The 12,871-nt window shown below is 39.8% G+C and overlaps 1 protein-coding gene across 4 annotated transcripts in view; it reads right to left on the reverse strand.

Annotated features, from left to right (window-relative positions):
• Positions 1 to 12,871, reverse strand: part of DCLK1 (doublecortin like kinase 1) — a 262,831-nt gene that overhangs the window by 76,539 nt on the left and 173,421 nt on the right. For all 4 annotated transcript variants that reach the window (XM_054068052.1, XM_054068059.1, XM_054068042.1 and 1 more), the window contains exon 5: positions 4,792 to 4,908. In XM_054068052.1, the coding sequence (XP_053924027.1) occupies positions 4,792 to 4,908 (117 nt within the window). The remainder of the gene's footprint in view (positions 1 to 4,791; positions 4,909 to 12,871) is intronic.

Raw genomic sequence — 12,871 nt, forward strand, 5'->3', positions numbered from 1 at the left:
CTTACAGAGTGACACATATCTCCTTGCTCTCAGTTAACTAGAGCACAGATCTGAATTTGTGTGGTACTGAGGCACCTGTGTAGCCTCTGGTATCGCTAAGAGTCTTCCTCTGCAACCCTACAGCATGCTTTCTACTTACAGCTCCACCCTTTCCACATGCTGCCACGGCATTGAGTCCCAGAGCCTGTGGGACAGTATTTTTTTCCCTGTTGTTCCCATGCTGTTGCGCCTATGGCCATGTACCTGCAAAGCCCAACGATGTTGTTATGGCATGTTCTGTATGGGGCTTTCAGGCTGGCCAAGGAAGCTGCCTTTAGAGGTGATGGAGGAAGAAAGGCATCTCCAAAGGGTAAAAGTTATCTAAGATCCTTAGGAATGTCACCAAGAGCCTTTTGCCCCAGTACCAGATGAGATGATGAGGGAAATGTCTCTCCGGAGCAGTGGCTGGGGGCTTTTCAAGCAAAAGGGACACTCAGGATCCTTTCCCTGCTCCCGCACACAGTGAGGGATGACTACAACAAGGTGAGACTGAAACAGAAAGCTCTACATATTACAAGTGAGGACCTTCAAGCAGAACTTAGCCTAAAATCATTCGTTAACATTACTGAATTTATTTTCAAAGCACCACTTCTGGTAAAATGATATTGTTCCAAACTCAGATATGTTAAAATGAGACACAGACATTAAGGAAAACCAACAAACTGACCAGTCCCCCAAAATAACCCCTTTGATTTGTGTAAGCAGCTTCAGAAGCTTTGGGGACAAACTTGGGAATATTCATCATCCCATACCCCTATTTGCTCAGCACAAGTTATTAATGACCTTTATTGCATTTATAATGGTTGGTTCAAGCCAAAGTTTGCCTTAATTCAACTACCACTTGAAATTCTGTGTCAAAAAAGGGAAATACTTATTGAGGGTGATATTTAAGTCCCTAAACTAAAGCAGACTGTCAACATGTCCTAGCCTCGTTTACACATCCATTTCTCTAACAATAGGGAAATGACACAAAGACTGTATCTTCATGAACTCTAAAAATGATGAATCCTGACCAGTTATCCCGTGCTGGATAAGAATAAAAAACCTGTCAAATATCTACATTAAAGACTATACCATACTACAGATGCATACAGGAAAGAATCAAAGGTAACTCAAGGATATCCTTTCATTTTAGGATTTTTATCAGTTTTAATTTCCAACTTCGAGATTTTTACATTTATTAACATAGTCTTTGTCTATGCACCTTTCCGTTTTTTTGTCTCAGGTAGTTATCTATGTACATTACCTTATGAAATGATGACTGAGGCAAGCACCTGATCTTTTTGCATAGCAAGAATGTGCAGACGTTTCAGAACGCAGCAAGAATCAAACAAGAGGAATCAGATTCTTTATAATTAGCAACACATTCTTCTCCATACAGCTCACTTAGCTTTTTCTCAAGGGTACATTATCCATAATGCTTTCTGCCTGCCCTTTATTCCTACCTTTCTCAATCTTCTTTTATGATAAAACACTTCACAAAATGATACACCTTTCTCTTTTTCAAATGGGTATGCATTGCCTTTGATCAGAGTAAAAAAAAATCTACTTTTTATCAAGTATTTTTTTATATTTATCCCTAAAGAAAGAAAAAACTCTAGCAGTAGTATAATAGGCAATATTTTTAGGCCATATTTAGGATGGCAGAACAGTGAAATCTGTACGTATTTTCTGCATTTCGTGTGATAACTTTGTTTTTTGTCTAAGAATATGTAAGACTTAGTACTTGACTTTCAACTGTCGTGTTTTTTTAATTCAGTGTCTAATATCAAACGGCATAAGGGCAGGGCAGGGCAGGGCAGGGCAGGGCAGGGCAGGGAAGGGAAGGGAAGGGAAGGGAAGGGAAGGGAAGGGAAGGGAAGGGAAGGGAAGGGAAGGGAAGGGAAGGGAAGGGAAGGGAAGGGAAGGGAAGGGAAGGGAAGGGCATACAGTGGCTATCTAGATCAACTGCCTGATCACTTCACAACAACCCTGCAGATACCAAGGTCAATGAAGAAGGAGGAGCTCCAGGTGCTGGAGCAGAACCATTCCCATTTATCCTATCACTGGGTACAGGGAGAAGACCTCAGCACCACCTCTGCAGAGAACAATGCGGTCACCCCTCAGACTCCTTTTCTCCAAACTAGACAAGCTCAGATTCCACAGCCACTCATCGTAGGACATTCCTCCCAGTCCTTTCACCAGCTTTGTTGCCTTCCTCTGGACACGCTGAAGTACCTTAACATCCTTCTTAAACTGTGGGGCCCAGAAGCAGTGAGACTTCACCAAAGCTGGATAGAGCAGGATAATCATGCCCTTTGACCATTTAATGTACCCTAGGACACAATTTGCCATCTTGGCTGCCAGGGCACACTGCTGACTTATACTGAGCCCACTGTCAACCAGCACCCCCAGATTCCTTTCTGCAGGGCTGCTCTCCAGCCACTCCTCTCCCAATTTATACTTGTGCCCAGTGTTACTCCATCCCAGGTGCAGAATCTGCCATTTGCTTTTGTCAAACTTCATGCCATTAATCATTGCCCAGTGCTCCAATTCACACAGACCCCTCTGTAGGGCATCTTGTCCCTCAAGGGAGTCAACAGCATCTCCCAGTTTGGCATCATCAGCAAACTTGCTAACAGTGCATTCAACTCCAGCATCCATATAATTGATAAAAATATTGAACACAGTCAGCTCTGGAAATAAGCCCTGAGGAACACTGCTGGTGACTGGTCACCAGCTGGATGCCGCTCCATTCACTACAACCCTCTGAGCCCTTCCCTTCAGCCAGTTCTTCACCAAGTCTACCAGTTGAAAGAATGTTCTGTTAACTTGCTATACATTCCTGTAGGACTTTATCTGATGTCTTTCTCTAAGAAAATCTTAATTACAGTGTCCAAATGATCGTGTAAACAGGCAAGTTCACAAACCATCTTTTGACAAACTAACATGTTCCCATTTCCTGTAAATTTATTGGTTTTATATAAGATATTTTTAAAATAGGTAAACTTGTCATCAGCACAGAACCATCCAAAATGGTCTGGATTTTTAATATTTCCACTACACTGTTTCTTTTCTTGGTATAAATTTAGTTATATATTATTATTGTGGCATACTGAAAACTTTCATTTTTTATCACAAGCTGTAAAATATTGCCTTGATCTTTTGCAGTTATCGAAGATGTGATGGTACTCTGCCCAGACCTTTGTGAAACTTAACTGCAGGAAATTAAGATTTACTCACACTTAAACACACGCGTGTTTAAGTAAAAACAGTACTATTTCTCTCAAGACCAAAATGAACAAGGTATCACATAGTCAACATGGCAAAAATGTTGTTAGTCCCATGGCAGAAACATTTGTTATGTATAGCAGGATAGTTACTCCACATAGAAATGAACATATACAGTCCAGTGTCCACTACCTATAATCCCAAACAAATATTCATTAGGAAAAAGACACCAGAAAGACATCATAATATTCATGCACCAAACACGGCCTCCCTTGCTAAAGTTCAACTCTGTTGCACCTAGCTACAAAGAAAGCCACTTAATGTATGTTTAAGAAAGAGCTACTCTGGGCTTTTCCTCACAATTTAAACTTAATCCCATTACCTCTCTTCAGGTTTCTTCTCTTCCAGCTGTTCTTAGGATGTGTAGGAGGCACGTTGCCTCCCAGCCCTGCTACCCACACCTACGCCTCTGTCTCTCATCGTGTCTCTCCCACTTTCCTCCTTCTCTGAGCAAGGATGCTTTTTTTCTCAGCTTAATCTTCTTGTGAAAAATATGATTCCAGCTGGTCCATGCCTCCCCTCTTTGAAACCAGCTAGGAGCATTTGGGCCATTCTGATTACCAGTATAACGTTGACTTCCCTGTTGGCAGAAGACTTACGGCAGAAAGAATGAGGTGGCTTTCAGGCAGTTCTAATGTTTGCTTTCCACAAATCCATATTGACAAGCAATGTGGCAAATGCTGGACTGGGTCTACTTTACTGGCCCACACCAAGTATTACTTGTACTTTCAAGCACCAATACTGGCAAATTATCTAATGCACTGTTTTTGTCTGTTTATTTGTTTTGCTCGGAAAAAAGCTGCAGGGGGGAACTAGTCATAGACTATTTAGTATGAGCAGCTGCAAAAGCAGCCAAAGCAAGGCCCTTCAGACAGAACTTTTTAAAGATTTTTGCTGTGTCTTCTCCAGTCTGTACCACTGGCTTGTTAGGCCAACTCTGATTTATTTCCTTCTCAGCTCTCTTTGCACCTCGTATTCACATCTGTAATATCATTCTTTCTGTGCCCTGCTCCTCCTTTCCTCAATATCCTCAGTGTCTGTAACCTATCCTTTCCTTACTGCTGCCTCTTTAACTCCCTCAGAAACGAAATACAAAAAAAGATTGTGAAATTAAACTTTTGTAGACACAAATCCTATGCCACGTAACTTGGATTCCTTTCTATAGTGTGCTTATTCAGTTTCTAGTGCAAATATTATCTCTTTTTGTCAGTCTTTAGGTATTGGCAGCGAAATCATGCACAGATAAGAAAGTAAATTGAACCATGGTGATGCCAGAGTATCATTTATAAAGCATCGGAGGATTATTTAATATTATGAGGATGCTTCATCTCAGATGCAAGTGAGAAAATAAATAAGTTTTTACTATCAACTGTTTCATACATACAATGTTTTTTCCACAGACACGTGGAATTTTAAACACATTCCCAATTTATTGAGACAGAGTGGTTGCTGCCGTTAAGTAAGAATTGTTGTGTGCTTTACCTGAGCTGGTAGAAGCAGGGGACTTGCTGCGTCGGGATGGGCCTGGGCTCTTGGTGGTGCTCCTACGTGAAGTCGAAGCTATTTTGGTATAGGAAGTGGATTTCACCACCCGACATTCTAAAAGACAAAGAAACTTTGTAAGTTAGCAATTAAGAAAACCAGCAAGATTCTATAACACAAAGAGCACTGAAAAGCAAAAACATTTAGCCCACGCTTGTTTTCATTCATCTTTGAGGAGTTTTATGGGAAAACATAAAATCTATATAAATGGCTCTATTAAAATCCAAGTACTGTATGTACCACATCCCAGAGAAAGAACTGCTGCAGTAATCCAGACTTTCAGATACCATGGTTACTGCAGGTACTTAGGACAGCCTAATTTAACAGTGCTGAGACTACACATAAAATGTATTTGCTTTTGAAGATTTAAATACAAGTAATACAGTAGTGTTTTTGTAAAAGATCCAAATGCAATGTAAGCATTTTTTTGTCAGCACAGGCAGTCTCCTGTAGAAGAACCAGAAGGCTCCTTTTACATATCAAAATGTTAAGACTGTACAAGATGACGCAGGTGTCTGTCACTCACGAAAGGTTTGTGAAGCAGGTTTGTTGTTCCTGCTTAATCCTCTGAAGAGCAACAGCCCACATTGTATAGCACACGCAATTCATTACAGGTTGAGGGAAATGGCACTACTTGCTTATGAGACATCGGTAAAATCAATGAAGAGGCGAAATTACACTCCCACTCGAGAACACTGCAAGATGTTCAGGTTAGAGTTCATATACACCCACACAGCTCTGTAGGCATCCTTGCATTAAGCCTGCAAAATGGTTCTTGGCCTGAGAATGAAAGAACTAAGTGTGCATAACACTGATGTCTTGCACTCATAATGGATACTAAATTAATCACTGGACATATTGTACAGTCGGGGGGAAAAAAAAGATTTCTACTTCTTAGCCAATATACAATTAGAAGCCTGCAGCAATGTTTATACTATCTTCACCTAACAATGTCAGGATACTTCACTTGTTTAAAAATACATCAATAAACATTTAGTTCTGTATCAGACCTGTTCCCTATTTTCTTCCCATGGTTAAGGTTCCTCAACATAGGTTAAGAGAAATAAACAAGAATTTTTCCTCCCTATTCAGAGAATAACATGTACAAGCCTTCACATTATTTAGTCTTCACAGACGATCAGTGGAGCCTGTAACATAGTTTAGAAAGATTACAGAACAAAGAAATAAAATTGGGCATAACTAATTAACTTAAACATATCAAACTAGAGAATGATGTCATGGAGTGTATTTCTCTTGGCTGCCCTGTTTGTCTTTCATCAAGCCATCGAAGGAAGCAAGAACTGTTGCATTACTGAGGGAACATCCAGCATAGCTGAGAGCAGAGCAAAACAGAGAAATACCCTGGTTTTCCCAAAGAAGCTTTTGTTCCCAAACACTCCTATTTTCTTAATGACCAGCAGCAGCTAATTTCTTTCTGTTGACATTTTATGTGATTCAGTGATGACTATTCTCTTTTTATACTGAATGATGAGTTGAAATGGAGAAAAACATTTATTCTGTTATAAGAGGAAATTATCAGCTGAAAACAGGAAGAATCAGTTGAAAGCTTTCTATTAGCTTCCACTAGGTAACTACAGCAGGAAACTTACATTGATGTATTGGTATAAATTGCTGCTCTAGAAACTGTCTATACATGTCAAATGCAAACAGGATCTTCACCTTCCCTGTAAACAAAGAATTAAAATGTCCAAACACCTAACAGCCCACCTGTTTGATAATGTAAAACTCAGACGTGATCCTAATGTGGGCCCCATTCACAGCAGTCAGTTAGGAAGGAAACTGAATATTCCAATGGTCAATAAACAGACAGACTAAAGTTGAATGACTCAGTCAAGCTAAAATGATGCTTAGACTATAGTAATTTATTTAGCAGAAAACCTTAGAAGTCCCTGAAGAAAACAGCCAGCTACTTTCTGTGATATACTTTACTATGTAAAAAGCTTTCCTCTGTTTCCTGCACATAAAGAAAACCATTAGTTGCATCCCGCTTTGCAGTTCATGTTATGCATTACACCTTAACTCTTATCTTATTTCAAGTATTAATACACATTGAGGTTCTCTGAATAACTTATAAGCATCTCGAGTCAGAACAAGGTTAGAGATACGATTTTGCATTTGAATGTGCATTTCCCCTCATAGTATTAGAAATGATGAGGCAGAAACTTGTATGAATTGAAAAAGAAATAACCAAACACACATCCAGGTTATCCTTCTATTGTACGCATAAAACACTGTCTAGGACAATAGTCAAGATAGTCCTTATATAATTTTCACCCAAAATGTTCAGAAATCAGAATAATTACTAAAAGGTTGTTATTCTACATCTAGGGTTTTCTTCACACAGGTAAGGAACGTGTGGATAACCTTAACTGCAAAGGCTAACTGCATCGTGTCACCATCTTCCTTCTGTCCCAGCAAGAACTGCTCCTGGTGAAGTGCTACAGAGGGGAACTACCACTCCTGAGCAAGATGGAGGCCAGCAGCTGGCTGCACCCATCAGGGCATTTAGCCACCCCTAACTACTGACAGCCTCCTCAGAAAGGGTAATGTTAGGAGTGGTCTGTAAATTGTCCTAATGGGCTACACATATATTGTAATCCATTATTTGAGAATGCCCATACTAGTGTTATATCATGCTATGAAGAAGCCACCTGTTCCAGCTAGGTGAAGAAAAAAATCTCTCACCCCTGGAGCAGAAACACAGATTATCATATGTTCAAACAATAATTTGAGAAATGAATAGTTATCACAGGATTATAGGATAATCCAGGTCGCACATGAGAATACCTGTACTCAAATTTTCCTGCTCAAAGCTAGAAGTAGCCTCACATTCACAGTCCTAGTCCACTTGAAGAACACTTCAACCAACCTGAGAAACACAACAGTACAGCATAAAGAAACCAAGAGGATCCTGGTAAAACACAAATACAAAAAGGAAGTACACAAAAGATGGAAGAAAGGACAGGTAACTTGGAAGGAATATAGAGCAAGTTCAGGCATGTGGAGATTAAGTTAGGAAAGTCAGAGTCCAGCTGGAATTAAATCTGGTGAGAGATGTCAAGTGTAACAAGAAGTGCGTCTTTAGGTACACACAGAACAAAGAGAAGAGGGGAAAATGCGCACCCACTGCTGAATGAGGTAGGGGTCCTGGTACCACAGGACATGGAAAAGGCTGGAATATTGACTGCTCTCTTTGCTTCAGTCTTTACTAGCAAAACTGGCTTTTCAGGAATCCCTGGTCCCAAAAGCAGAGGGAAGGTCTGGAGAAAGGAAGATCAACCTTTGGTGGAAAAGGATCTTATTAGAGAATACTTAAGCAAAGCAGACATACATAGGTCCACAGGATTTGATGGGATGCACTCCCCAAATACTGCGGGATATGACTTATGTCATCATGAAGTCACTCTCAGTAATCTTTGAATGTTCATGGTGATTAGGATAAGTGCCTGAAGACCCAGCAAACAGACCCATACTCTCATCTTCACAAACACTAGACAAGAATACCTGTGAAACTACAGACAGGTTAGCCTCAAATCCATCTCTGGGAAGGTGACAGAACAATGAATCCTGGAAATTATTTCAAGTCACGTTAAGGACAAGAAAATCATCAGAAGTAGTTGGTATGGATGCACCAAAGCAAAGTCATGCTTGACCAACTTGATAACCTTCTGTAATGAAATGACAGGCTTGGCAGATGAAAAGACAGCAGTGCATATTGTCTATCTGAGCTTCAGTGAGGGTTTCAGTGCCATCTCCCACAGAATTCTCCTAGACAAGTTGTTAATGTATGAGAAGACAGCAAAGTGGACTGAAAACTAGCTGAATGTCTGGGCCTCGAAGATGGTGATCAGTGGCATACCATCTAGTTGGAGGCTAATAATGAACAGTGTACCCCAGGGGTCAACACTCGGTCCAGTCCTGCTCAACACATTCATTAATGCTCTGGATGATGGGGCAGAGTGTACCTTCAGCAAGTTTGCTGATGACATAAAACAGGGAGGAGTGGCTGATACACCAGAGTTGTGCTGCCATCCAGAGGGACATCAACACGCTGGAGAAATAGGCTAACAGGTACTTCATGAAGTGCAACAAGAAGTTCCAAGTCCTGCATCTGAGGAGAAACAACCTCAGGCACCAACAAATGCTAGGAGTCACACAGCTGGAAATCAGCTTTGCAGAAAAGGACCTGGAGGTCCTCATGGACAACAAGACAACCACAGGCCAGCAACGCAGTCTTGCTGCAAATTACACAAATTGTATCCTGGACTGCTTTAGGAAGAGCGTTGCCAGCAGGTTGAGAGATGTGATCCGCCCCTCACCTCAGCACTGCTGAAGCCACACCTAGAGTACTGTATCCAGTTCTGGGTTCCTCAGTACAAGAGAGACTTGGACATACTGGCGAGAGTCCATAACCACTCCTACTGGGCTTGCACAGTTAAGTTTTGGCAAGAAAAGCAAAAATTTTTTCTCCACCAGTCAGCAGGGTTTGATGTAATCACTTCAGTTATTTAAGCTCCACCTAGAAGTCTGCCCAAAAGGTGCAAATTATTATGAAAAATGTAAACAAAGGGAAAAGCGGTGAGCATGTGTTTGGGTTCTGCATCATACATAGGGTTGTTTAATGCATTTTTGCAAACAATATCTTATCCTCAGCCACCACTGAATGCTTATTAGTCATGAGCTGTTATAATCAATTATTCTAAATAAAACCAAATTGTTTGTAACATACAAGTCTCAGTAACCTCACTGACTGTTAAGAGGGACTTAAAGGGAGTTTCTGATTCAAACTGAGCAAACTGGACAAGACTGATTGTCCTTGGGAAATTGTTGATAAGAATCTAAAGTGAAGTGGTGTTTAGAGCAAGCTGAACAAATATTAATTGTTCTCACATTATTTCTCAGTATTCACTGCAACTGACAGGCTGGATGATTTATATATTTTTGTCTTTGCGATATTGTCAGTAAAAAGGTTAAACAGCTTGGTAAACTCTCCTTTCTGAAGTCTCTCGTATTCTCATATTTACAATTCGTGACAAGACAGTATTCCAGACATGGCTGGAATGTGTGAGTGCTGAGCATGTACTAAGTAGAGAGGTCTAATTACTATCTTGTCTCTACTGGCTCTGCTCCTGTTTATACAGCCTTGGATGCTGTTAGCACTTGATCTCAGGGCAACTCTTGTCTTTACTTTGTGCCACAGAAATTTTCTCTCTTTCCTTATATTACTATTTGTACAAACACTTTTAAGCTCAGTTATGAACTTCTTTGGTACAATTTTCTTTTTCCTCTCAAAACCAATTTGGAGGTCATGAAGTTTGAAAAGGTCAGAGTTCAAACAAGCATGTTTTATTCCTGATCGAATACCACCATGAACCCTAAGGTATATTTGGTCAAGTGCCATGTTTCTATCGGGGTTACGAGCTTACTCATAAATGACATGGGCTACAGCACAGTCTACAGAGAACCATATGGGTAAGCTTCCAGTGCTGCACACATCAGGGTCAACTGATTTATGCCTTTAAAGACTGTGACGGTGCTAGCTAGAGAGTTTAAAAGGATTTCCAGTCACAGGCAGAACATAACTGTGCTGCTTGCTGCAAATAGGTCTCAGCTCCCATGAACAGTTTATGTATGCACTTCTGTCATCACATTTAGTTTGGAAAATTAAATTCTACAGCAGGCAAAGATCTCACTTAGTAACCACACAACCACTGCCTGTCTCCTCTAAGACATTACCATAACCTGCCTGTTGCTGTAAGAAAAATACATGTGGTTAAAGAGAAAGGGAAAACAAACAAAAAATGTTTTTTTAAAAGCCATATTTTGTACATAGTATTTATATTGCTAAGGAAATAAATACATATCTTCTCCTCATCAATAGTATTGTGATAACTATACAACAGGTCCTTGGTAAGCCATGAAACAGAAGAGCATTTTTTCCCATGATTTTCTTTCTATGCCAAAACTGTACCAGAAACAGATCTAACTCCTGAGAGAAGAGCATTATACTGCCTTTCTTACTCATGTGAGTATGTTCAGAGAAGAAGAAACATCAGTGTTTCTACAGTAAGGAAAGCAATGTATCATGAAGCCCCGGTCCTTGCTTGCACCATTGACTGACTAAGATTAAAGGAACAAAACTATGATACCCATGGTAATGTGAAGCAGAAGGTAAATTTTAAGGTCTGATTGCAGGCTTTATTGCTTTCCAACTCAAAATATCAGAAAAATAAGATTTTTATTCCATTCAAACCATCTTGCAATAATATGTTCTATTGTATAACTAAAGACAAAACTACAAAGTAGGAGAGAAGCACAGACCATGGGCAGTGAGACTTAACAATGTAACACTGCAGTCTCTTTATAGCAAAGAACATTACCATGAAGGTCTGAGGCATTTAATGGACATTATCAGCAATAAGGCTGATTAAAAAAAAAGGAAATATCCCAAGGCTGTGATTTGACATCATTGAGCTACCACAGGGACAAGGTAAGGAACACAAAGTTCCCGAGATTGCTTGGTGAAAGTAGTAGGAACTGGTACAACTAGGAGGAATCGCAACTTGTGAGCTCTTGATTCTTCCTGTCAAATTTATAAAATATAAGCATGAGGTAATTAAGGGATGCTAACATGCAGAATCATAATGCCTCCAGTCTCAAGCTCTGTGATGTTCCATTTCCAAAATGTTTCATTAGCTTCTATGTTCATTAGATTTTACAATGGTGAGAAAGCAGCAGAGAGTAGCTAATCTCCAATAAATGTGTCATAAAATGAAAGAATTTAACATGTTTCTAGAAATCTAAATTACCAGGAGATCAAAAAGCCTTACTTGTCAGCTACCCATAATTTGACTGTATGGCCTTCATGAATCCTCTCTGGGCTCAAATATCCCTCTCTGCTGTGATTTGCTTTTTTTGAGACCTGTATGTAGAGGATAGATATTTTTTTTTTTCACTATCCCTGCCAATCTGTTTCTCTAAGATGAGAACATTTAACTTGGTTTCAGCCACAGCTGTATCCCACAGATAAGAAAGGAGTGAGGATCAAGGATGTCTGTGGTTCTGGGTAAGCCACTTTACTGTAAGTCTTAGGCTGGTACCTTTTACCAATGCTTAAAGACTTCAGCCTCACTAGCAATGTCCTCAGGCCAATCAGTACATCATTACTCCAAATGCAGTACCAATTTTAGTTTTAATGTTGAGTAATTTGTTCCATGTTGCTAATTCTTAATGCAGCTAATAAGATTTTACTTTTCAGTTGCATTCATGCCTTCAATTAAAACCAGTAATCTTCTGTTTGCAGAACTAAGTTCCACTCTCTTCAGCAAAAGGGAAATGGTACCATCCTGTCTGGTGGCACTGATACACGGTGCAATTCACCCAGCCCTACTGGTGAATCAGTGGCAGCTATGACTTGTAATCACAAAATGTTCAAAAGGGTTACTATCATACAGTTGCCAGAAATGAAAGGGCTATAGGGTGTTTCACAGAGGTTTAAGTAATTTCAAATCTTCTATCGTCATGGTTGTGCCTACTTCAATTTTGTTCTGCGTGTCTTCCCATTCAACGTGCTTCTGATGCAGATGGACAGTGATATATGCATAGAATACAAAATCCTAAAGTTTTATCCCATGCACTAAGCTAACTGTCACTGTAAATGCAAGTTTTTTTGAGACATCTTATCTACCGATTTGACTTCTTACCAGTAACCAGTCCTCTATTCATGATAAGAACTAGTAATTCTGCATGCTAAATATCTGTGGTAGCAAATACCTAAATCTTCCCTTTCTGCCAAAAAATATGCTTTGACTGAGGCATAAGATCTAGAAAAAGTTAAGATTTCCTTTAATGTGAAAAAATAATTCTCCAATTCTGAAAATGGGATAAGTATCTACTGATGAGGGAAAAGCTATGTAATAAAAGCTACACAATAAGAGCTACAGTAAAATATGAACAATTAAAGCCATCTAGGCCTTATTGCAACTCCGTAAAATAGACA

This window comes from Cuculus canorus, chromosome 1, assembly GCF_017976375.1.
Source record: "Cuculus canorus isolate bCucCan1 chromosome 1, bCucCan1.pri, whole genome shotgun sequence".
Classification (NCBI taxonomy): Eukaryota; Metazoa; Chordata; class Aves; order Cuculiformes; family Cuculidae; genus Cuculus; species Cuculus canorus.